Source organism: Schistocerca cancellata, chromosome 2, assembly GCF_023864275.1.
Source record: "Schistocerca cancellata isolate TAMUIC-IGC-003103 chromosome 2, iqSchCanc2.1, whole genome shotgun sequence".
In the NCBI taxonomy this organism is placed as follows: domain Eukaryota; kingdom Metazoa; phylum Arthropoda; class Insecta; order Orthoptera; family Acrididae; genus Schistocerca; species Schistocerca cancellata.
In genome coordinates, this window is record NC_064627.1 from 357,368,210 (window position 1) to 357,395,340 (window position 27,131).

The following is a 27,131-nucleotide window of genomic DNA, read 5'->3' on the forward strand; positions in this document are numbered from 1 at the left end:
TGGCAATGGCACTTCAGTCACGAGTGTTTGAATGACATATTTTATGGATATTGATATTTTGTCTTCACAAGTTAATTTATTCAAACACTGTACATCAGACAAAGACGAACTCATCATTCACACAATTACTGCTCAAGTGCTGATAATCCCTGAGGAAAGCATTTCTGTAAACATAACCATGATGTTTGTTTTGTCAATTTCTGACTGTGTACTGACACCGGCCACCAAGGACAAGTTCGAGAATATTTTTACAAACAAGCAACATATCATTTGGTGCCCACCACCCTCTCACTCCTTCAGACATTAGTTGCCTTTCCTTGGACTCTAGGAAAGGCTACCATAAGAATATATTATAATGTTCAACTTAGTTACACGAAGTGTGAAATCATACATACTGTATAAGAAGGAAATCCGCACTTTTCATATAGCAAAAGAAGTTTGCACGTGACACTAAGAGTGACTAAAGATTGAGACAGATTCTTGTTTGTAATGCCTTCATGAAGCTGCGTTTGAGTGAAGGCTGTATAGTATGAAGGGCTAGACAGTCCCAAGACAGATATTTGATATTACTATATTCATCATCATTTAAAGATCACACTGCTTTCACTTTGATGAATGTAGGTGTATTTGCTGATTCTAAGAGTACAGTAATACATTAACAATATACAATTTTTCATACAACCCGTTTTTATATAGAAACAAGAATGCTCTTACAGATGCCAGTAATAGTTCAAATCTTGAAAGGGACAGTTGTAGCTGTAGCTGAGCTCACAGTATTCCTATTCGGAGAAACAGAATCTATTCTGGATGTTTTGCAGCCTTTTTTTTTTCTCTTCATTTTCTTTCCTTTCTGGTGTTTTTCTTTTTCAATAGTATGTGTCACAATATCCCCCCCCCCCCCCAATATATTTCTGCCTGTTGGAAGAATTTGTTGTGGGAGATCATGGAATATTCCCCGTTTCAGCCCCTATAGTCTCATGAAGTTCTGACAGGTGGTGGCGCTATGTGTAGGTACAAAATGGCATCTGTAACAGAGATGCATTCCAAGCACAGGGCTGTCTCAGAGTTTCCTTTAACGGGAAACCATAGCATCAATGACATTCATAGTCACTTGCAGAATGTCTATGGAGACCTGGCAGTGAACAAAAGCACTTTTAGTCACTGGGCGAGGTATCATCATTGCTACACAATGCAAACTGTCCAGTTGCTTGCAAACCAGCCAACTGCTCACAGCTGTGCCCCCTACAATGTTGGAACATGCGGAAAATCTCATTCCAGATGATTGAAGGTCCACAAGCAAACACCTCACTGCCCAACTGGATGTCTCTGTCGGTAGTGCTGACACACTCGTCCACCAATTTGTGTACTCAAACATGTGTGCTCATTGGATTTCTCGCCACCTCACAGAAGACCTAAGGACCATTGTGTGGAATTGCTTACACTTTATGACAATTTTTTGTGAAAGATTGTATAGGAGATGAAACTGGGGTTCATCACTTGGAACCAGAAACAAAACGTCAATCCATGGAGTAGCACCATGCCACCTTACCTATGAAGAAAAAGTTCAAAGCTGCACCCTAATCTGGTAGTCATGATGACGGTCTTCTGGGACTCTGAATGGGTTATTCTGTTTGATGTCCTCTCTCAAGGTGTGACAGTCAACTCTGAAGTGTATTTTGTTACCTTCAGGAAATTGACGCAATGGCTCAAGTGTGTGTGTCACCACAAAAATTATAACGAACTTCTCCTTTGCCATGACAACCCAAGGCCTCACCCAACTCTGCGCACTCAAGGGGAGCTAATGATATTTCATTGGTCTGTTCTTCCTCATCCACTCTACAACCCAGTTCTCACACCTTCAGACTTCAATCTGTTTGACCCAGTGAAGGATGCACTCTGCGGGAAGTATGCACTCTGCAGGAAGTAGTATGTGGATGATGGGGAGGTTATTGATGCAGCGCTAGTGTTGACAACAATCGACTGAAAACAATTGATTCAGTCAGTTGTCGAGAAACAATAGACTCATTCGATTGTGGCTTTACATATCGGTTGAATTATTCATTCGTTCTATTGATTCAAACCAGTCTATGGGAGCAACTGAATGGAAAGAAGCAAATTGTCGCTTTACTTATCGGTTGGATTATTACACATTCATTTCTTTTGAGTGAATCCAGTCAACACAAACCTGTGGTGTTCTGCATACTGGCTGAGTTATTCATTCATTCATTCTTGTCTTTTTAGTTAGTTGTATCTGAGCATCCCGTACGCTCCATGTCAGTGTAATGTTGCTGCCAGGGCCAGGGTAGCAGTCGGCTTGAGGAGATGGCCTGTTCTTGTTAGTGCAGATCCTGGTAGTGCTATGCTCATGCTGGCCACACTACCTTCTCGCACCAGCTGCACCCCTGGCCCTGGCAGCAGCAAGAGGAGGCCATGGTGGTGGCACCGGGCGCCCACCCCCGACGAGCATTGCACCCACAGTATGGGATTGAAATCTCTCAAACCCAGCGTCTGAGCGAAAACTTTCATATAAATGATGTAACTGACAGATGCGTGCCTCAGTTGGCTGTCTTGTACGTAATGAAACCAATCAAACCACGTATGTGAGTGAAAACATTCGTATAACAGCTGCAATCGACAGAGACTTGTGTCAGTCGGTTGTCTTGCATTGAATGAAACCACACAAACCTAGTGAGTGAAAGGATTCATACAACAGCCGATGGAGACTTGCTTTAATCGGCTGTCTCAAATTGAGTGGAACCAATTAAACCCAGTGAGTGAGGGAAAAAATTTGACTAGTTTCATTCGATTGAAAAAAATGATGGAAGGAAAACAACCAGTCGGTTGTTGAAAGTCTGTTACCCCATTACTATGCAGCACAACATTGGCTCTCATGTTGATCAGAGGAGCGGAACCTGAAAAATAGTTTTGTAGCAAAGAAGTGGTGAAATATTTGGATACTGGAATTGTGACTAAAACCAACCTGCTTTCAGAAAAAAACTGTTGTATTACATATTGAAATCCCTGTAATGGGACAAGCACATTCCAACTTCGAGCATGATTCCATGATAAATGTTAAGAAATTACATTTGCTTTAATTACAACAGATTACATTATAACAACTGAATCACTGGAGTGATCTGATCATGCAAAGTGCAAAATGAAAGCTGACAGCATCAGTAAACACAACAAGCTGCGTTTCAAATCATGCATGTACAAAAATAATTACAGAAAAGTTTTAAAAAAGTTTTTACATAAATGTACAAAGACTTTAACCCTCCACAGTTACACATAGTATGACGACAGCTTGTGTTTCCCAGGTCCTTGCCTAATCTTGCTAGTTGGTGAGTATCCACAATTTACTTTCGGTATGCTTAAATTTGAACTGTCCATAATTAACTGTAATTCTAAATTTCTTTTGCCACATTGTAAAACTAGATGTATGCATGCTCTGTGAATTTTGTTAAAAACTTGTTTAAAGCTCTGTTGTTATTTTAAGTAGAGATTGACCACAGCTGCTGTCTAACATCTTATATGCCTGTGCAATTCTTAGTTTCAGATATGAATGGTGATCATTACTTAAGTACCTAATGTGGATTCAGTAGCATGTGACAGCAGAGGCAAGATCTTTCTGCTGATCGGTGATCATTTTGCTTTGGTTGGTCGTTGCTGGTGAGTCATTCTAGAGGACTGTGTGGACGAGCAGCAGCCTGAGTTACATACTTTAAATTTTCGTTTGGCTTGGCTTATTTGACTGTATTATCTATGATTCACAACTTTACACATTTCAACTATCTTTGGCACATGAAGCAGCTGTGAACTGCAGTTATATGCAGCTAAAGGTATTTATGTTTGTGTGTGATGGACTTGTTACATATTTTCAGAGTGGTTGGTCAGGATAACAAACTTTTACATTATGAGGGACAGTGGGAAACTGTACTTTCAGAGTCAGTGTTTGCTGTTGGTTTTCATGAATTAAAGTGCAAAAAAATGGTTCAAATGGCTCTGAGCACTATGCGACTTAACTTCTGAGGTCATCAGTCGCCTAGAACTTAGAACTAATTAAACCTAACTAACCTAAGGACATCACACACATCCATGCCCGAGGCAGGATTCGAACCTGCGACCGTAGCGGTCACGCGGTTCCAGACTGAAGCGCCTTTAACCGCACGGCCACACCGGCCGGCATTAAAGTGCAGTTAAATGAAGTTTGCTCCCACTTTTTACTGACTCAATGCCCTGCTCACACTACATACATTAATTATTGTTTAATTGTGTTTCTCATTTGAATCAAAAATTTATGTGAGGCCACCATTCACACATGAAATATTATTCAATTAACTTTTATCTGGTTTAATCTATAATCCTCAGGTCTCACTGACATCATTAATTCTATAGAATTTATCCAGTCAGTTCACTTATTCGTGGATTATTCACTAACTTGCCTACTTCCTCAAAAGGACTTCCATTTTAAATGTATGGTCTTTAAAGTGGTGGTGAATGATTGAACCCTCTGGAATCACAAGAAGTCAAGCAAACAAATTAGGTCAAGCATTGACAATATCAACAATGGCCAATAATATCACCTGCACACACAGGGTCCCTCCATATATTCCTCTCAGTTTTCTTTTGTTTGCTTAGTACTAGCTTGCCACCTGAGCTCTCGATATTAATGCACAAGCTTTCTTTTATCCAAAGTTTTCTCTAATTTTACTCTAAGTGGCACCTCTTTCCCTTAGTTATGCATGCATCTAAGGCCTTGCATTTGTCTTCTAGCCATTCCTGCTTAGCCATTTTGTACTTTATCAATCTTTTTTAATACTTCTCAATTCCCTTTCATCTGCTTCATTTGCAGCATTCTAATACTTCCTTATTAATTAAATTCATTATCTTCTGTATTATCCAAGGATTTCTACAAGGCTGAATCTTTTTACCTGTTCGACCTAAATTGACCTAACCTAACCTTACAGTCACCACGCAATTTGTGACCACTTTTCATAGTGAACCTGAAAGCTCTGACTCTCACTACAACATGGAAGACATAGTCAGCAATGAAATATTTAGAGAATAAAGCCTCTAAAAGTTTTCTGAAGCAAAAACTTTCATTTCACAAGGACTCACCTAACATAGCTGTCACATTTTCTCCTAGGATCTGTTTTGCCTGTTCAGATTGCAAAGCAGTTTCTAACCTTTGGAGCTGCTCAGGATCCATTTCCAAGAATGGATCCAATGGTGTTTCACCAGCTGCTGCCAATGGTGCTGTAAGGCAAAAGATTAGAATTATAGGAAAAATATTGAGTAAGAACTAGCTATTAAGTAACATTTTCTACGACAGAAACTGGTTACTCCTTTCCTTTCAATTTTTACACAGGAAAAGAGAACATTTTTAGGGCAGCGATTCAACATATGAGATGATGTATTGCATTTATTTCGAGAAAAGGCATGTGAATGCTAGAAATCAGAAAACAGTTCAAACTGAGGGAAGGAATTGAAACAACTTTAAACACAAACTGTAAAGATTAAAATGTTGTACATGAGATGCATTTTACACAGAGGGGAAGAAAAAATTTCTTGCTCCATAGAATAAAAAAACAAAAACTTATAATACCTCAAATCCAACTAACAACCCTTGTAGTTGCAAGTTGTTCCAGATATAGCTTTCTGAGGTATTTATGTGAAAGTAATATCTTGTAGCAGTAACAAATAAAGTCGGTATCTGCAAATTCTTGGCAGAGGAATAAAGCAGTAATTTTCACCTGAACGTGGGAGGTAAAATAAAATAAAATAAAATAAAATAAAATAAAATAAAACTCTCATAAAATTGGTACATGATTCACACAAACAAATACAAATATAATTTTTTAATTGTGACAACAATGTGCAACTTTTACATTAGTGAAAAAAGTTAGATAAAGGTTAACAATGATAGTAGATTCTCATCTGAGACTGACAATGCGTTCTCCCGTAGACTAATTTTGTTCCCAGGCTAGTAAGACATCTACACGAAAACGGAACATCAAGCGATTTGTGAGCACTGGAAGCTGAAAACTGATATTTAAACATATTCAATTCCAAATATGTTAGACTAGCGCTAAAAGTTAACTCCCAAGAACATGCAAATAAATCATAAGACCTATCTACGGATTGCAAAATGTAAATGATGCTCCATGCGTTCCCCTTATATGGTAATGCATCTAAACATCTGTGGAGAGTGTAAGCTGATCTGTTCATGCCAATCTCAACCTCTCCATTTCTAAGTGGGCATCCTCTGTAAATTTGAATATATCATCACTGCAGCATTTCTGCAAAAAGACCTTAAAGTGCAACCTTACAAAATCCAATTGGTGCAAGAATTAAAGCCTCGTGATGCCGGACATAGGCTGCAGTTTGCTAATGATGTGACTGATTGCCCTTCATTTAACATCATGTATTTGGCACAAGGCTCACTTTCACCCGAACGGTCATGTCAGTAAGCAAAATTGCCACTACTGGAGTGAAACGAATCCTAAACAGATGAATGAGAAACCTCTTCATTCGCCAAAAGTTTTTGTATAGGCTGCGATGTAGGCTTGAGGAATAATTGGTCTGTACTTTTTTCAGGACGAGAACAGTCATGCAGTTACAGTTAAATTGGAGCATTATATGACGATGTTAAATGACTTTCTGGTGCTTGAACTGCAAAACTTTCCTTGCTATAACCAAAGAACATACGTTTCAGCACACATCCAAGGCATCTATAGTGAGACTTCATGAAATTTTCCTTGGCAATTATATCTGCAGGAGAGTGGCATAAATTGGCCAACAAGCAGTCCGGATTTGAGCCCCATGGATTTTCTTTTTATGGGGAGATATCAAATCCAAATTGAATGTCAATAATCCAACTTCTCTAGAGCAACTGAAAGAAAATATCCATAGCGAACTGGAAGCCATTCCAGTGTCTAAATGTCGAGCTGTCATACAAAATTTTGTTCATCGTTTAAATATGTGCCGCAAGCACGCTGGATTGTATTTAAATGACATCATTTTTAAGGAGTAAATTCCTAAACTGTATATTTCAATGATTAATAAAGACTCTGTTGACAGACTTCAACCTAGATTTTACTCTGACACACAAAATATAAACTTTCCTTGAGACACTCAGTGAAATAAAAACACTGCATGGTTACTTCTTAACTTGCAAAGAAATGTGACCCCTAAGCTAATGCAGCCTCTAACCTCAAATCTGTGGCAATAAAATAAGTCACAGAGTAATTAATAAATTCTACGATCAGCACACTAACTACCAATTCCAACAGGCACCAAAAGTTTGAAGGTTTCCAAAAGAGATTTCTACCATATAGAAAAACACAAAAAAAAAAAACAATGAGGGAGAAATGTGTGTAATCAAAAAATGTCCAGAAACACATCAAAAAAGTTTTGCATCATCTCAGTTCCGAGAGTTCGGGAACGTGTACAGAAAATTGGAATAGAGATCAACATAAACATCATTTCCGCCCTTTTTATTGCTCACAAAAACCACACATTGCGTGTTGTACCACCATAAAGTGAAACCTTCAGAGGTGGTGGTCCAGATTGCTGTACATACCCGTACCTCTAATACCCAGCAGCACATCCTTCTTGCATCGGCGCTTGCCGGTATTTGTTGTGGCCAACTACGCACAAGTTCATCAAGGCACTGTTGGTCCAGATTGTTATACTCCTCAAAGGCGATTCGGCGTAGGTCCCTCAGAGTGGTTAGTGGGCCACGTTGTCCATAAACAGCCCTTATCAATCTATCCCAGGCATATTCAATAGCGTTCATGTCTGGAGAACATGCTGACCACTCTAGTCGAACAATGTTGTTATCCTGAAGGAAATCATTCAAAAGATGTGCATGATGGGGGTGCAAATTGTCGTCCATGAAGACGAATGCTCGCCAATATAGTTGCAATATCGGCCAGAGGATGGCATTCACGTATCGTACAGCCGTTACGTCGCCCTCCATGACCACCAGCGGCTCCACATAATGCCATCCCAAAACAGCAGAGTACCTCCACCTTGCTGCACTCGCTGGACAGTGTGTCTAAGGCATTGAGCCTGACCAGGTTGCCTCCAAACACGTCTCCGATGATTGATTGGTTGAAGGCATAAGTGACACTCATCGCTGAAGAGAATGTGATGTAAATCCTGAGCAGTCCATTTGGCATGTTGTTGGGCCCATCCGTTACGCGCTGCATGGTGTCATGGTTGCAAAGATAGACCTCACCATGGACATCGGGAGTAAAGTTGTGCATCATGCAGCCTATTGCGCACAGTTTGAGTTTTAACACAACGTATTGTGGCTGCACGAAAAACATTATTCAACAAGGTGGCATTGGTGTCAGGGTTCCTCCAAGGCATAATCTGTACGTAGCAGTCATCCACTGCAGTAGTAGCCCTTGGGTGGCCTGAGCGAGGCATGCCATCGAAAGTTCCTGTCTCTCTGTATCTCCTCCATGTCCGAACAACATCGCTTTGGTTCACTCCGAGATGCCTGGACACTTCCCTCGTTGAGAGCCCTTCCTGGCACAAAGTAACAATGCGGTTGCGATCAAACCACAGTCTTGACTGTCTAGGCATGGTTGAACTACAGATAACACGAGCTGTGTCCCTCCTTCCTGGTGGAATGACTGGAACTTATCAGCCCCCTCCATCTAATAGGCGCTGCTCATGCATGATTGTTTACATCTTTGGGCTGGTTTAGTGACATCTCTGAACAGTCAAAGGGACTGTGTCTGTGATACAATATCCACAGTCAACATCTATCTTCAGGAGTTCTGGAAACCAGAGTGATGCAAAACTTTTTTTTTTAATGTGTGTATTATGCCTAGGAAGTTAAGACATTATACAAGGGACAAGTGATGGTGGAAAACGAAATGGAGAGACATAAAGCAATTAGAAGGGCTAATGCAAAATCAGTGCTCTCGCAAACGAAGAATATGCAAAACAAAAAGTAAGCACAAGCTCAGAATTTCAGATTCTGAGAGATTTGGGTGACAAACGCAATTACAGAGGACAGTATTTTCCAGTCAATGGCATACACCTTTATAAAATTTATACATTCATAACTTAAAATAAATACAAATACATTATGATAAAACTTCAGACAAAAGAATTTGCTGTGCACTACAAGTTCCATAAAGAAAAACCAGAAATCAGATGGCCACAAAAGATTCCTCCACCAATGGGATGGCATTCATTGCAGGCAAGCATATAACAGACTAAAGAATGCTTTGAAAGTTTACAGAAAGACTGTCACTTTTTTGGGATGTCTGACTATGACTTACACACTTACCAGTGCCCACATCCTAATGAATACGGCAAAGCCAAAAACAAAAAATATCAAGAATGCAAGAGATGACAGCATATTGGCAAAACCCTAGAAATGAGAAACTTGGAGGTCATCTAATCTGTAACACTTGTGAGGACATTTGGGTGGTGGTATGCCACTGCCTTCCTGTAACCCAGGGACCAACTAATGACCTAACTCATGCTGTTCGCACATTACCTCATCAAGCAACAGCATTTGTGGCACCCCCTGGTTCGCTCATCAGCAGGTAGCCTACACTAGTTGTGCCTGCCAGGCAACCCAATTTAACATGTCACCCCTTGTGCATTATATTCAGCCTATGCAGCGCAGTCATTTAGGCTGCAGACCAGCTGTCTGTCTGCTCACCTGTCAGCTGTTTGCCCATCCCTACCCACTTGTGCCAGTGGGCACCCTGCTGCTGGCTGGTGGGTCTACTGAGCTGGAAAGCCTGACCTTAATGATACCTGCATGAAGAACCATTCAATAAAATTTGTGAATGATGTCGCTGGCAGGCCTAGGATCCCTGTACGAGGAAGATGGGGACTAGGCAGAGCTTTGGGTATTACATCCCCCCCCCCCCCCCAACCAAAAAGTTCAAACTGATGTCTTCCACTACAACTGGAACTTAATCAGTGACAAGAGACATAGCACCAGTAAAGAGGCCATCTGACTCATATGTCAAAGGAAGGTAAATGCATATGAGATGAGTTGGTTCTATCAGTGCCAGCAGTTAGAAACAGGGCAAATAACAGTACCTCTCAGGGAAATGGTAGCAAGGGGTGGAAAGTATCACCTTGTGCACTGAGTGTATTCCAGCATGCCTGAAGTTGAAGAAGCTGTTTCAGCACCACTGAGTAAACATGGTGCAATTGGAGAATGAACAATGAAATGGATCATTCCTACAGACAGGCACAGTTGAGAGGGCCAGCTTTGCTCACTGAAGTTTAATGAAGCTCCCAATCTGCAGTATTTTCCACAGAACAGACCTTGACCTCCTGGTTCTGTATCAGGCGAAAAGCTCGAACCAAAAGCTTTGACGGCTCTGTGATAAGTCAGGGTGCAATTTCCTACACTTGCACCAAAGATAAGAAACTGTAGTATCCACCTAAATTGGTCAGGAGTGTAATACACAACAGATGCAGCTACCCGGGTAGTTGACTGATGTGTAAGGTGCACACAACTGATATGTGATTGGGCAATTGTCCATCCAGATCAAATAATAATAGCTGTAGCAGAACCCAATGTATTAGAGTAAAATCCAAATGTCACCCACAGACTGGATTACTAAAATTCCAACAATCAACTGCTGAAGCACTGACGTCAAAGTGGCAGTTTGGATCCTTCCGAAAAGACAGTGGAGACAATAATATACTAAATACAGAAAGTTAGTCGAAATTAAAAATTGGAAGGAGTGAGATTTTTGGTGGAACTATGAAGTGTTTATTGAAAGAATAGGCAAACAGGGATTGGTGATGGTTTGTCCCAGTAGACAAGATAGAAATTGTAGCTGCAGGCGATATTGTTTAAGACTCCAATGATGTATGGTATGAACTTATGACCATCAGACTCACCCCAAACTTCAGAGGAAATCTCAGCGAGTTAGCATGCATTACAATTTTGTAAGTAGTGGGCATGAATCATCCTTGAAAACAATACTAAATGTGTCCTATGAAATCTACCTACACAGTTTGTTTGGAAGTCCACTCATGATGAAAATATATTGGATCTAATGGAAACAAATAACCGTGATTTCCATGCAAAGGTCCACATTGAAGCTGGTATCATTGACCATACATGAGGGTGTAGCACACAGATTACCTAAGTACAAAGGGCAACTAAAACAAGTAGAATGATTTACATGTTCAGCAAAATCTATACATGGAAACTCCAGGTAGTAATATCAACAATATTAGGAAAAGGATTGAGTGCTACTCACCATAAAGATGACTATTGGGTTGCAGGCAGGTACAACAAAAAGACTGTTACACGTTAGAGAATTATTCTTCTCAGTGTCCATTCTCTCTCTCCCTTCCTGCACTTTTTCATCGCCCTCCAAATGGCACTTGCTCTACCGTGCACAATCTTTTTGTTGTGTCTGTCTGTAACTCAATGGGTCATCTTTACGGTGAATAGCAAACTATTCTTTTCCGAATATTGTTATTTGTTCAGCAAACTAGATGAAGAGGCAGTGGTGCCACATTCCAATGAAGAAGGCTGAACACTTAGTTCTGGGCAGCAGTATGTGTATGCGATCTGTTGGGGACTCAGCAAAGGTATTTAAAGCTGACGAGGAGGATGTATCCTACATAGAGTTTAAACAAGTTCTTGCTATTCTCCCGAATCCAAATGTCAAACATGTTAGGGACACCTTATATTATGAGTTTCCTGGCAATTTAGACATTTTCGAAAGTGGGTGAGAGGCCAAGTGTATTTTTTCAAAGTGGTACATTCTTCAAGTGAAATAATTAAGTACTCAGAACTGTAAACTAATACTATACCAAAATTTATATTATTTATAAGCAACAAAAATGTTCTACAAAGTTATTAAAACTTAAAGTGTCCTCTAAGTATATGTTACCTACTGATTCATAGCTAACTGACATAATAAAATCAGTTTAAATAAAAAAAAAAAGATTGTACTTCACATGAGTTCCACCCGTGACAATTCCTTGTCCCACCCGTGACAGTCTTTGATTGCAATTATTGTAAGTAAGTATTACTAATCTAATATTTATTGATATTATGTCATGTAGAGAATTGTTTTATTAATGTGAATTCAATATTTTCAAAAGAAAATAAGTGCATAAATCACAGAATTCTTCTAAAATGGTGGTTATTCAATGCTACGTCTATTTGCTGTCTCACCCGTGACAAAGTTTTAAAGATGAATAACAGCTCAATTTGTAAACTTCTGACATTCAGATTTAAAGGGAAGGTAAAACAATTATTTGTAAGGCAACCAGTCAATTTTTACTTTATTTCTATTTATACTTCATGTTATATCAGCATCTGACTGTTGAAAAACGTAGTGCAACTGTCCCACCCGTGACAATGGAATCCGCCAGTGCATATTTTTTACCTTCACTGATTTCACAAATAACATCAGAAAAAGTAGGCCTCTTGATAGAAGTGTATAAGATGGGGAAGAATTGTGTAAACCAACACTGCCAATAAAATGTTGGTTCTATTATGTTCATTATTGTCAGTTATTACCCACTATGATATATCTATTTTTTTTTTACAGATATTTTGTAATTCTTCTTTTGAGAAATATATGAGTATAAACATTACAAACTGCCAGCAACTGACAATTTTCTTCTTCTTCTCATCCATACTTTTTAACATATAAACTACTACTTTTGTACGCCAAAATGTACTAGAACAAGTACAATGTCTATAAAACACTACACATGCATGACACCTCACCTCAGTAAACAAACCATTTCATCTACTGAGACCAAAAAGGGGTTTTTCCCATTTTTTTTCAAATTTCCCTGATTTTCCTGTTGTGTTTAAAATTCACTGGTTTCCAGAACTTGTGACAAACCTGTAATGGTTTTCACTTTTGATAATCCACTAAAATGTCAGTTAATACCATAATAAATCTCTCTATTATGATCATGGACAGGGCACAGCCATTTTTTTCCTTCATACAAATTTATTAACATGTACAGGCACATTGGTAATCTGGTACTGATACTCTGAATTCACAAACAAAATCTACATCACGTTTTTACAACTAATGACATTCTACATTAGAAAAACATCAATAAAATATTTTTCAATTATTGTTTCTTAGCAGCCTTAAGCATAAAATTATGTAATCTTCCTTATGAAGGTTTTTCTGAATGGTTTCCACCTCCGTTTCTTTCATTGTTCCTTCTACTTTTGTGACCTCAAAAGCATGCTCTGGACCAATTTTTCTGCCTTTAAATCATTTCTGAGTACTTTCTTCAGTTTAGCTGAAGTTTGAGAGAGAAATACTTCTGGAACCTCATTAGATAGCTGGTGTTCTTTTTTTCCCACAGAACGTAGGCTTCACCTCTAAGGATGTCTCCCGCAGTCAGAGATGAAACGTTAGGGGAAGTTTCACATATCATCCATAGCCTGCCATGTTGGAAGTATTATGTTAAGTTCTTTTCTTTTCTTTCAGCGCACATGTCTCATAGCCAACTGATGTGGCATGTTATTCATCTTCTTTGTATCTTCAAGATGGCTTTGGTTTTGTACCTCTTTTTGCTTTACTTCCCAATCAAATTTTCTTTTCCTTTCACATTCTTCCCTGTGAGCAGTACACTTTGCACATGCTTGCTATCCATACATAATGAGCAGCAAGTCAATGGGCGCAGACAGAAAATGGGGATATTATCCCAAAGCATTGCACACAGCCACAACACGTTTAAAAATCTGTTGGTCATAGCTGATCTGTCTTCTCCTAATGTGTGCCTCAAAAAGGATATCTTCTTTCCATGTCCGCATTTCCATGGGACAATGTAAGAGAAGTAGTTTTGAAACATTTGCACATTTTAACTCTGCGTATGGCGACACTTTTAGAGATGTGCAGCTGCCAGTAATTGTCAACACCTTTGTTATCTAAAGTTGGGTAATCTTTTTCAAACTAGATAATTTTCCACTCATCTAACAGAAATCTTGCCGAGACATCGAACAACATTTTTGCAACCTTTAACATGCCAACGCAGCTTCTGATACTGGTTCTTTCCTTGGTATGTAAAACTCTTATAACATTTCAATGATACACTTCATAAGCAAAAATCTTTTCAATCCTTTTTTTTTTTTACAAGCTGAGATGTAATGTTTTTGAGCATTCTTTAGAAACCACAACTTGTTACTAAGCTACTCTGTTACCTGCGCGCTAACAACCGGTTGTTCAAGAGGAAGCAGTATTATTATTATTTTCTCAGACATTATGTCTGGCCAAAAATGGAAAGTGACGCGAACCTTGATCAAGCGTGATTTCCTTTTAACTGTACGGTATATGTTACATTGCATTTAGGAACTTTCGGGTGATTGAACATGTATCAATAATTACGGATTTCTGTAGTTGTATATATAAGTTTGGATGTAGCTGTATTGCACTGATGTACTGGTGGATATTGTGTGGTATGACTCCTGTAGTTGATAGTATAATCGGTATAATGTCAACTTTATCCTGATGCCACATGTCCTTGACTTCCTCAGCCAGTTGGATGTATTTTTCATTTTTTTCTCGTTTTCTTTTGTATATTTGTTGTATTGGGTATGGATATTTCGATTAGTTGTGTTAATTTCTTCTTTTTATTGGTGAATATGGTGTCAGGTTTGTTGTGTGTTTTATCTGTTATAATGGTTCTGTTCCAGTATAATTTGTATTCATCATTCTCCAGTACATTTTGTGGTGCATACTTGTATGTGGGAACATGTTGTTTTATTAGTTTATGTTTTATGGCAAGTTGTTGATGTATTATTTTTGCTACATTGTCATGTCTTCTGGGGTGTTCTGTATTTGCTAGTATTGTACATCCACTTGTGATGTGATCTACTGTTTCTATTTGTTGTTTGCAAAGTCTGCATTTATCTGTTGTGGTATTGGGATCTTTAATAATATGCTTGCTGTAATATCTGGTGTTTATTGTTTGATCCTGTATTGCAATCATGAATCCTTCCGTCTCACTGTATATATTGCCTTTTCTTAGCCATGTGTTGGATGCGTCTTGATCGCTGTGTGGCTGTGTTAGATGATACGGGTGCTTGCCATGTAGCGTTTTCTTTTTCCAATTTACTTTCTTCGTATCTGTTGATGTTATGTGATCTAAAGGGTTGTAGATGTGGTTATGAAATTACAATGGCGTAGCTGATGTATTTATATATGTGATTGCTTTGTGTATTTTGCTAGTTCCTGCTCGTTCTAGAAAGAATTTTCTTAAATTGCCTACCTGTCCATAATGTAGGTTTCTTTTATGTCGATAAATCCCCTTCCTCCTTCCTTTCTGCTTAATGTGAATCTTTCTGTTGCTGAATGTATGTGATGTATCCTATATTTGTGGCATTGTGATCGTGTAAGTGTATTGAGTGTTTCTAGGTCTGTGTTACTCCATGAGTAGGTCAATATTGGTATTGCGTAAGTATTTATAGCTTTTGTCTTGTTTCTTGCTGTCAATTCTGTTTTCAGCATTTTTGTTAGTCTTTGTCTATATTTTTCTTTTAGTTCTTCTTTAATATTTGTATTATCTATTCCTATTTTATGTCTGTATCCAAGATATTTATAGGCATCTGTTTTTTCCATCGCTTCTATGCAGTCGCTGTGGTTATCCAATATGTAATCTTCTTGTTTAGTGTGTTTTCCCTTGACTATGCTATTTTTCTTACATTTGTCTGTTCCAAAAGCCATATTTATATCATTGCTGAATACTTCCGTTATCTTTAGTAATTGGTTGAGTTGTTGATTTGTTGCTGCCAGTAGTTTTAGATCATCCATGTATAGCAAATGTGTGATTTTGTGTTGGTATGTTCCAGTAATATTGTATCCATAATTTGTATTATTTAGCATGTTGGATAGTGGGTTCAGAGCAAGGCAGAACCAGAAAGGACTTAATGAGTCTCCTTGGTATATTCCACGCTTAATCTGTATTGGCTGTGATGCGATATTATTTGAATTTGTTTGTATATTAAGTGTGGTTTTCCAATTTTTCATTACTATGTTTAGGAACTGTATCAATTTAGGATCTACTTTGTATATTTCCAATATTTGTAGTAACCATGAGTGGGGTACACTATCAAAAGCTTTTTGGTAATCAATGTATGTGTAGTGTAGTGACCTTTGTTTAGTTTTAGCTTGATATGTCACCTCTGCATCTATTATCAGTTGCTCTTTACATCCTCGTGCTCCTTTGCAACAGCCTTTTTGTTCTTCATTTATAATTTTGTTCTGTGTTGTATGTGTTATTAATTTCTGTGTAATGACTGAAGTTAATATTTTGTATATTGTTGGTAGGCATGTTATGGGGCGATATTTAGCTGGGTTTGCTGTGTCTGCTTGATCTTTAGGTTTCAGATAAGTTATTCCATGTGTAAGTGTATCAGGGAATGTGTATGGGTCTGCAATGTAACTGTTAAATAATTTAGTTAGATGTGAATGTGTTGAGGTGAACTTCTTTAGCCAGAAATTTGGTATTTTATCTTTTCCAGGGGCTTTCCAATTGTGAGTAGAATTAATTGCTTGGGTGGTAGAATTAATTGCTTGGGTGACTTCATGTTGCAAAATTATCACTTCGGGCATCCGCGGTATCACCTTGTATGTGTCTGTTTCTGCTTGTATCCACCGTGCATGCCTGTTATGTTGTACCGGGTTTGACCATATATTGCTCCAGAAGTGTTCCATGTCTGTTATGCTTGGTGGATTGTCTATTTTAATGTGTGTGTTATCTATTGTCTGGTAAAATTTCTTTTGGTTTGTGTTGAATGTTTGGTTTTGTTTCCTTCTATTTTCGCTTTTTTTGTATCTTCTAAGTCGTTTGGCCAATGCTTGTAATTTCTGCTTCTTTTCATCTAATTGCTCTATTGCTTCTTGTTGTGAGATTTTACCTAACCTTTTTCGTTTTTTGTCTGATATTTCATTTCTTATAAATTGTGTTAGCTGTCCAATGTCTTTTCTCAGTTTTTCTATTCTGATCTGTAGCCTGTGTTGCCATGCTGGTTTTGTGCGTTTCTTCTGTGTGTTGGTTGGTTCTGATCTCTGCCTAGTGCGTATATTTAGTGTAGTGAGTGCTCCTATATAAACCAGTAGTTGTAACTCTTCCATAGTTGTGTGTTCATTTATTTTGTTGTGTATGATTGTGTTGATAGTTTTTATGGTTGTTTCGACTTGTGGGTTATTTGGCGGTCTATGCAAGAATGGTCTAATGTCTGTATTTGTGTCTTTGTATTCTATATATGTCAGCTGAAATTTCTCTTCTATATCTAACATGTGTGTCACTTCGTGTTCTATTTGTGCTTGTTCTGGTGGCTGTCTTAAGATTTCGTTTTCCTCTGATTGTTTAATTGATGTGTGTTGGTCTTTGTTTGCTCTGGGATGTTTGAGTCCATTACTGTGTTTTCTTCTTCTTCTGATTGCACATTATTTTGTTCCAGTATTTGTTGTACTTGTTGTTTGATGTTTTCTAATTCTGACTGGGGTATCCTGTTATTTTTGATTATTACACGGATCTGATCAGCTAGTCGTTGTTCTGTTAAAAATTTTAATTTTGGGTATCTGATAATAAATGTAGTGTATACTTGTGATCTGTATCCAGTTGTGTTGGTTCCTAGGTTTGTTGCTTGGTAATAACAGAACATGAGGTGTCGATTAACTTCATCTGACCATCTCATCCTCTGTCTTTGTTTTCCTTCTAGGGTGGTTGCAGGAAGCATATCCTGCAAAACACCTCTATTTGGATTTAAATCATTTTCCAGTTGGCTAGGAGTGTCGTTACCATTGTGGGCGGGCATAGGGTTCAAACGTCGTCCCCGACCATGACGGCGCTTGTCCGAGGCTTCTTAGGTCTGTCCTGAACCAAGTAATCACACTAAAAGGGGGGTTAGCCCTATTAGTGGTTTGTTCTTTTCGTCGCCTTTTACGACTGGCAGAACATACCTGAGGCCTATTCTTTTCCCGGGCCTCCATGGGGTATTATTATTATTATTATTATTATTATTATTATTATACTATAATCTGCTTCCTTTTGAACAACTGGCTGTTGCTGAAAAACTTTAGAAATACTATTTTCCTCAAATCAGAAACATTCAAAACATGAGCCAAAACTGTCTGAGATATGTTTTCTATTTCTACATGCAACTTGTCAATCAAAGGCATTTGGCTTCAAAAATGTTGTGTGAACTTACTAAACAGTTCTGTAGATGAAATTATGAAATGCAATTTGTTTTCATTTGAGTAAAGGATAGACAATAGCATTGTAGGATGTGGACTGAACAGTAGCAAAATTCTTTTTTTATAGGTATATGCTTAAGAAAGTAATACTGAATACACTCCAACTGTTATAAAATCCTGTTTTTTGACGTTCTTGAAGTAAGCCATCTTGTGGGTGTATGCCTCAAAATTTTATGGTGCGGTAAACTAAATTTAGACTGAATTCCATCAAATTCTTCATATCTAACGGGCCAACCATTAAAGTAATTGTAAGTATTGACCAGAAATCTGATGCTTCTTGACCTAAACACTCCAAATCCTTCACATAGGCATTAAGCATTGTATGAATGTTGCAAGTTCTGTTGTTTATAAGCTGTCAGCCTCGGATCTCCTGTACATCACTAACAAAGTCTAAACATTTAGTGCTTCACATAATTCTTGAAATAACGTTTCAACATCTGTTCTTAGGTGATGCATTATGCAACACACAAACTCTGACCAAACTGGAATGGTCGTTTGTAATTCTTTTTTATCTTTAAAACTGGTAATTTCATTGAAACTCAATGCGTAATATGATGAACATCCTTCTCCTAAAATATGTTCCCAGAAAAATGGTGTCACTACATCGTATTTGGTTCCTCAAGTTCTTACAGAAAATTGAAAAATGTTCGGGAACACTATCAGGGAACATATCTTAAAAACATTCTAAATATCATTTGACGAATCCACAGAGTAATTGGAAATCACTGATTTCACTGTCCAAATCAATTTATAATTACCCTTGGTACTTAACATCTGTATTGTTGGTGCGTGTACCAAACTTTAAAGTACTCTCTCATTGAAAGTTCTAAATGTACCTGATAAGGTCCACATTTAATTTGAAAGTTACACTTGTTTTGTTTAAAGTGTGTGGTTAAAAATTACCTGAAAACCTCTTGCCTCAAAATTAATAGAGCAAAAAACACACTAAAAATATTTCCTTTTCCCCAACTCTTCCTCCTTTCAGAGACTTTATTTTTCAAACTCTCTTTTTAAGCCAGTCATTACCGAATTCAATTTCAAAAAGTTTATTTTCAAAACTGAACACAATATTACAGGGTGTGTTTTGTTACTACAGTAAAATTAGAAATTGGAACGAAGCTACAAGCAGGAGTAATACGACAATGTTCTGCAGCATGCATTTTGCCACAAAGTGAAGGGTATGACACAAACATAAGAAATTAAAGGATTTCGATTTTAGACATACCACAAACTTCTACGCTTTTAAAGAAATTAACTGCAATTTACTTCCTTTGATTTTAGTCTCTAATTATGTAATATGTGAACCGTTACATTTCCTAAGAAATTGGATGTAATTTATTTACTCAATACTGTCGTTATACTTTGCTCATCCTAAGTTACCATATGTTTATGAGGCTCCTTGAGGAAAAAAAAAAATTTAAACATATTCTGACTAATCAAAATTACAAACTGTTTTACCAACAAGGTATCTGTCTAAAATGGTAACATTATACCTATTCCAAACTTAGGCCATCTATTGGTTGGCTATATTTTGATAACACAAGTAGAAATAAAACAAAGAAAAAGGAATGGTTTGCATTATTTACTACCTTTTTTGCTTACTGAGCATGTCACCAGGGGTACCATTATTTTTTAATCACCACCATCAACCTAATAGCACAGCTGTGAAGTTTATATCTTCGTTGTTACAAATATTTAGATGTTCCTTCCAAATACGTTACGAGTTCTAAGGTTGTGGTTGCGATGGGACATGAGAAGAAAGCTGGTCCCCCCCTGGTCATTCCGATCAACACGCAAGCTGCCGAAGTGGCATCAAATCGAAAGACTTGCACCCGGCGAATGTTCTACCCGACGGGAGGCCCTAGTCACATGACATGTATTTATATTAGTTTTACGTCTACATCGATACTCTGCAAATCTACCATACAGCACGTGACTGAGGGTATCCTACAGTACTACTAGTCATTTCCTTTCCTGTTCCACACGCTAACAGAACAAGAGAAAACGAGTGTCTGCATGAGCACTAATTTCTCGCATAATATATCCATAGTCCTTGTGCACCATGTATGTTGGAGACAACAGAATCGTTCTGCAGTCCACTTCAAATGCCAATTCTCTAAATTTTCTCAATAATGTTCCTCGAAAAGATGACACCTTCCCTCCAGGGATTCCCATTCGAGTTCCTGAAGCATCTCTGTAACACCTGAGTGTTGTTCAAACCAATCAGTAACAAATCTAGCAGCCCTCCTCTGAATCATTTCAATGTCATTCCTTTAATTTGGTCTGGTACAGATCCCAAACTCACTAACAGTAACTCAAAAATAGGTCGCACTAGGGTCCTATATACGGTCTCCTTCACACGCACTTCAAGAGCACCATAAATATTTGTATATCGTATCCGTACATGTATGAGAACTTTTACTGCAAACTTGTTAAAATACAACAAGAGTTATAAGATGACAGAATTTAATGCTATGTCCTTCTGTGTTACATAAAACTGTGACCCTTTCAGGAGAGCAATATATTGCAGTGGCAGCTAGTTCGTAGTCACTCATGTATCCCTCATACTAGCATCGGTGAAGTCAAATGTCATGTCATTGTTAAGAGCAAGGTCAATACTGTATCGAGTGCTTCAGCATATTGGGAAATCTCAAGCATGTTGAGTGCGAGTATCGTTTGCTTAACCTTCCCTATGGAATTCTTGAAAATAAATCTGGTTGTAATCTCAACAGCCAAAGCTGCACCTGTAAACGTGAAACGACTCCTATATCAGTCTATTAAGCAACATAAAAATGTTGACCTCAGCAATGATAGTTTAATCTGCAAATATAAGAAGACCCTGTATTTTTCGACTGATGATTTTGGGACAAACTTCATCTTATAATCGAGCTGATATCATCTTATAATCAAGTTAATATGTTAATTATATTCTCGCCTGTACCACTGCACACGCTGGGGTGTGAATACTTCGTAACATTGCACACTGTATCTTTTGTGTACAGCTGGCTTTTCCCTATAATTAGGAAAAATGGCCATATCATTATTTATACTGCCTTGTTTTCCTATTTGTTCCAGTTTGTTGCCACTTCTGAAAGTTTACTATTATTTTCAATCATCATCAAAGGAACCATACTTTGCGCACAACAATACAGTATTTAATTTCAACAATATTGTTATTCAACCCTGGATTTTCCACTGTGTAAGCACTTCAGTTCAATTATATCACAGCTGTGCTCCGCAGTAGTGTGAATACTCTGATTCCTACACCAATATTTTCTATTACTTTGTCATTAAACTACTTTTTTTCAAAGAGTGAGTTCATTGTGTAAGGCAATATGTTGATAACACTCTACTTTTTGAGTGTTTTTGGTGTGGTGACAAAACATGCCCAATCCCCCAGTATGTTGTACATGGTGAAAAACTCGATAATGCTGCTATGGTTCCCAGTAAACTGAAACGACATTTGTGAAAACTATCTGTTATGTAATGTGTAAACTGTTTTTGTAGGTTGCTGGAACAAGATAAAAGCTGAGAGAAGCTCATGAATATGTCAGTACATGGAAAAAGAACAGGAGACAGCCATAAAGTACCCAAATTGATTTTGAAGGCCTAAAAACCAAACACAACAGCAAAAACATTAAACAATCATAAAGAAATGGTAAAAATAGTCCTTGGTTCAGAAGCTGTTACTGAAATCTTAAAACATCCCCCCTGTCTGCTGCCAATTATTTTTATAGGGTGTATAAATGGACGAGAGAGACGGGGGGAGGGGGGGAGGGGAAATAAATAAATAATTCCTGGATTTTTCCCAGTTAAAAATATACTTTCCCTCGGACCTGTATAACTTATTAAACCTTTGAATCATGAAGGCTTTATACACAAGCATAGAAACTTCCGGTACTATAAGAAATGCAACCCAGCAAAAAACAACCCATTCTGGAAAGGTCTTTGACGCGCGGCAACCTGTGCACTGCATATTTTCATATTACAATAATATTAACACTAATTCCACCTATTACACCACAGTAGCTTCCAAAGCACTGAAATCGGGACTGTGACACACTTTTATCAACCAATCACAGCTCATGTCACCTGATGTCACCAGCCTGCGACAGCAGATATTCAGAGGGAAATGTGAGGTAGTCAGCCAATAGCAACATCATTGTTACGAAGTGTGAACACACAAATAGAAAAAGTTAATGGTTTAAATTAATATACATACAGTATAACCAAAAGAAAAGCTAAGCTGTCACATATAATATTGACATCAACAATTTTGTTCTGTTTATTCCGAAGCTGTGGTTTGGCAGGATTCCAAGAGCACCAGCTTAAACTGCAGCAACTGAATAGTTCTCACAAGCATGATTATAAATTTCACTGTTGTGCACTGGGCCTTTCATGGGTTACCTTGCTGAATAAACATTCCGTTGAGCACTTCGACTTTTCCCATAGTTACATGTGAAATTGCTCAAGAACTCATTTCGCACTTTTTTATACCTTTTGCCTTCATTATTGCACATTTTGCAACCTATGAAATAATTAAAATAAATATGAAAACTAACCCTGAAACTGTCTTTTTTAGTGAGTGTTACCTTTTAAAGATATATAAAAACAGTTGGGCCAGTAAAATGTTAAATAATGGCACAAATGATTGGTCTTCTGGAAGCCAAATTATTCAAAGCGGCTGATCCTCAGTTTTAACCCTCGAATAGTTGCATGGGTGACATTTGTCACCCAGAGATTTTCTTTTAGTTGTGTTGTCGCTCATAGAGGTTGTCAATGGACATGAATTGATGTAACTTTGGGTTCCACTTTAAGGTCAGTGTTTCACCATTGTTGTTTGAATGTGGCTACTGTTAGGTAGTATAACAACAAGTTTATCCACATTGTGTGTCACTTGACTACTGCACAGTGAAGTTTCGAGTAAAGAGTCTAAGCTCCATGTCATCGCACCTATTAACACTTACCGTAATCCATATTATGTAAAAGGAAATTTACTTTGAAATTAATGCTTCTGAAACCACTATTCACAATATTTTCCCGCAACCTGTTACACATGTAAACAGTTGTGGTGTCATTCTCATCTAAACGAGGCCCAGAGGAAAGGCACACCTAAAGTACTTTTGTTGTTATGAAGTATTGGATAGTGTTTGACATATTTTGCTGTCAGTTTGATGTTATTCTCTGGTTTATGTTTTATTGTTGCAGGATTATTCTGCATTAGCAGGCTAAAGTAAAATTTTTTGTTAGAGTATCAGTTCTTAATAATGAAAATTACAGAAACTTAATTGAAAACTAAAATAATGAAAAATTATCAGAATTCTAAAACATTCCTGGGCTTTTCCCACATTTCTCCGGGGAGAAAAAATTCTCGGGTTTTTCCTGGACTTCCTGGGGGATGTAAACCTTGATCTAAGAAATTTTGAATGAGAAGGTAAAGATCAGTCATAAGTTCTCATTTCAGATTGACGAGTCCACAGATATCTGAAGTCATGTACAGTTTCTTTCCTACATAAGTTATGTTGATGGAGATGTAACTGCAAATAATTTTTTTTCTCACAAAGACTACTCGCTCGTACATCAGGTGACTGATGAATAATTTGGTCCGTATCAATCAACGTGGGAGGACTGTATCAGTGTTTGTACAGGTGAAGCTGCTTCTACGACAGGTCGAATGAAATGGTTCGTGGATAAAGTACTTGAAGTAAACCCTAACTTACAAAACAACTATTGTCTCATTCACCGCGAAGCCATTGTTGTTAAGTCTTTGGCATCGCCTCTGAAAATTGACAGATGAAGTAGTAAAAGCTGTTAAATTCATCTAACTGTGGTCCCAAAATATCTGGGATTGTAGCACACTACAATTCTGGTACGTACAGAAATATGATGATTACCTCGAGGTAAAGTGTTACGGCGAATTTCTGAACTTAAAAAATTAGTACTTGCTTTTTTTACTACTGAGAGGCACAAGTATGCAGATGAATGGGTAACTAGAAAAATGTAGGGTAGAAATGAAAATATTGTGGGTAGCATGGGTAACATTCAAGTGTTATTCATAAGTTAAATTCATGGATATAGACAACCGAAAATTGATTGTGTGAGATGTTCCCTACTGTGTGGCCCATCAATGACAATGATAAGGTGTTGATGACTTAATTAAAGAACATTCAGTACTCTTGCAGCAGAATTTCAAAAAAAAATATTTTGGACAGCCTGTTGAAGATTTTGGTTGTGTTCATGACCCATTAGTGGATTTGAAACATTTTCCAAATAATTTACGGGTTCACCAAAGGAATTGGAAAGCATGAAAGTGCACAGACACTGAAATCAAAATTTTTCAAAATGCTTTTGGATACATTTTGGTTGTCAATTAGTAGTGAATCTCAGAGATGGAAGTTAATGTTTTATTGCCGTTTTCAACTACATATTTGTGTGAACTGTGATTCTCAATGTTGACTGAAATTAAAACATCAATATCAATCACGGAAGCGGTGAGGCTTGATTGGTCAATGATTCCATGACAAATCACCATCACAAATGAGCCATCTGCATGTCTTTAAGCAGACTCAAGTATCACACTGAAGGTACGAGTAATTATTTACTTTACAACTCTTATTAGAAATCTCTATTTTCAACAGTTAATTTAAGTTAGTAAGTAGTTAATAAATTCACAAGTCTATACCTATTTTACAATAATAATAATAATAGTAATAATAATAATTGTGTAAGACATTAACAACAGTATGACCGCAATGAATCTCAGTTTATCCTTCAGCCACACACAAACAAGTAAGAGTTGGGAATACAGACATCACAACAGAAACAAATCAGGTACTGATGTGAACAGTTGCTGACAATAAGAAAAAACACAACATAGCGGGCGCACAAGTCATTTGGCCCACTGCAGGCAGCCTGCAGAGATGTTGGTGGAACATTCGAAGTGTAGGGCACATGTGACCTGGAGCCGCGGCACTTATCCAACTATTATTGTACCTCCCCCCCATCTTGGTAAAAGGACACTCCACCTATGTGTGGATCAGGTTGACTGTTGATACATCCATGGCCTCTGCGGCAGACACTAAAAGCAATGAGGGTGGTGGTGGAAGGAGGTACTAGGACGGAACCAATGATTAGAGGAGGAACTTGCAGGACCAAGGACGCACACAGCAACTGCTCCACTGAGAAGTCCCATAGAGAGGACCAGTGTCGTAGGCACTGATTACATCTAGACATTCAGTTCCTCAACATGGTGGAACTGTGACAATGGTGATGGTGCCAGCCACTCAAGTCAGGGCACCAGGGATCCCAGTGTGTAAGGACACAAAGGCACTGGTCCAGCCAGTGGCGGACAGTGAAGTATCGTGTAATGACCCAGCAGCAGGAGCTGTGGGCCTAGACCCCAAAGAGAGCGACATCCACAAGGAGGGCAAAACTACCCTCGTAACAGTGATGTTCCACGAGGCTGGGACAGATGCTGAGAAGGGAAGCGACGGTACGCCCACAACAAGAGGCGCAGCGAGTAGCAGCGGCATGTCACCAATCCACCATTGATGCGCACCATACAGAAGCAGTAGCCTCGCAGTTGTGGACAGTAGGCAGACTCTACTTCAATTAGCAGCCAAAGCCCCAAGCCCAGACCATGGAGACAGAAACAAAACCGCGATGAGGGCTGCGCTGACAGGAGCAGTTGTGGAGGCTCAAGCAGATGCAGGAGGATGCATGGCAGGCGACTGTGGATTATTTCGGTCAGACTCTGATCCCCCACTACTGTAAACCTGTAGGAACTAAAGAAGTGTGTCAATGCATCGTCCATGGGGGAGTTTATGATATAATTCTTCGTTTGAATGATGAATGTGTGGATGAGATGTTCTGTTTGCCATTAGAGAGAATGAAATGGAGGAGTGGTCATGTGATGAATGCCTTGATGGGCGTAGAAATTGTGAAAGGTCTGAGAAACAAAATGTTGAGCTTTATCCATCACAAGCATATAAGGTAATCCTTCAATAGAAAAACTTTTGGAGAGGCCCTGAATCGTACCCGCAGCAGATGTCTAAGGACAGCAGACAATATGGAAACCTAAAGAAGCCATCAACAACTGACAACCAGTAAGAATGCAGGAAGACTACTGCGACATCAACATGGACATGTTCCCAAAGATGCTGCGGAACTGCCCCAGACAGTGGTCACCTTCAATGTTATCTGTTGGGTAGGAAATTAAAAGCAGACCGTGATAAGATCTACAATGCCACCATCGATGGCGGACCAAAACACTTGCCAATGGGGAAATAATTTAGCACACGAGACCCCCTCTCAATGTGTGGGATGTTGGAGCTAAAGCATACCCCACCATCCAACAACAGGGACCACAAACCTAAGCAACAGCCCATCCGTAGCTAAGAGAACAGCACCATCAAATACCAAAAGGCGATGATGGAGGGCAAAATAGTTACGCAAAGGATCAGAAGCACTGCCCAGAGGCCTGTCCGGCCAATCACACTGAATGAAGAAAAGAACTTTAGGTAAAACTGGATAGGCAGTGACAGTGGCTATATGTTGTGCCTCAACATCTTAGTGAAAACAAAGGACTTCATACTGATCAAAAGTAGGATCCAGCCCCATCAGAAGCAAGGGACAGCACAGTGGCATTAGAATGTTGAGCAGAAGGTTGAATATGTATTTCAGAGCTTTAGTGACACAGAATCAAGGCCCAAAGTGGGAGACAATGTGCTGCTTTGTCACACAGTGAAGCCAAGGGCTTGTGGTCAATGATGATGAGGAAATCAAACCCGTACACAAACACAAACTTTTTGAGAGCATAAACAATAGGAAGCGCTTCCTTTCCAACTTCAGAGTAGCGCTGCTGTTTAGTGTTTCTGACGCATA

The 27,131-nt window shown here is 38.5% G+C and overlaps 1 protein-coding gene across 1 annotated transcript in view; it reads right to left on the minus strand.

The window, feature by feature from the left end:
• The window catches only part of LOC126161744 (uncharacterized), a 213,099-nt gene that overhangs the window by 138,465 nt on the left and 47,503 nt on the right, over nucleotides 1-27,131 (minus strand). The window contains exon 4 of the mRNA XM_049917784.1: nucleotides 5,119-5,256. Within this exon, the coding sequence (XP_049773741.1) occupies nucleotides 5,119-5,256 (138 nt within the window). The remainder of the gene's footprint in view (nucleotides 1-5,118; nucleotides 5,257-27,131) is intronic.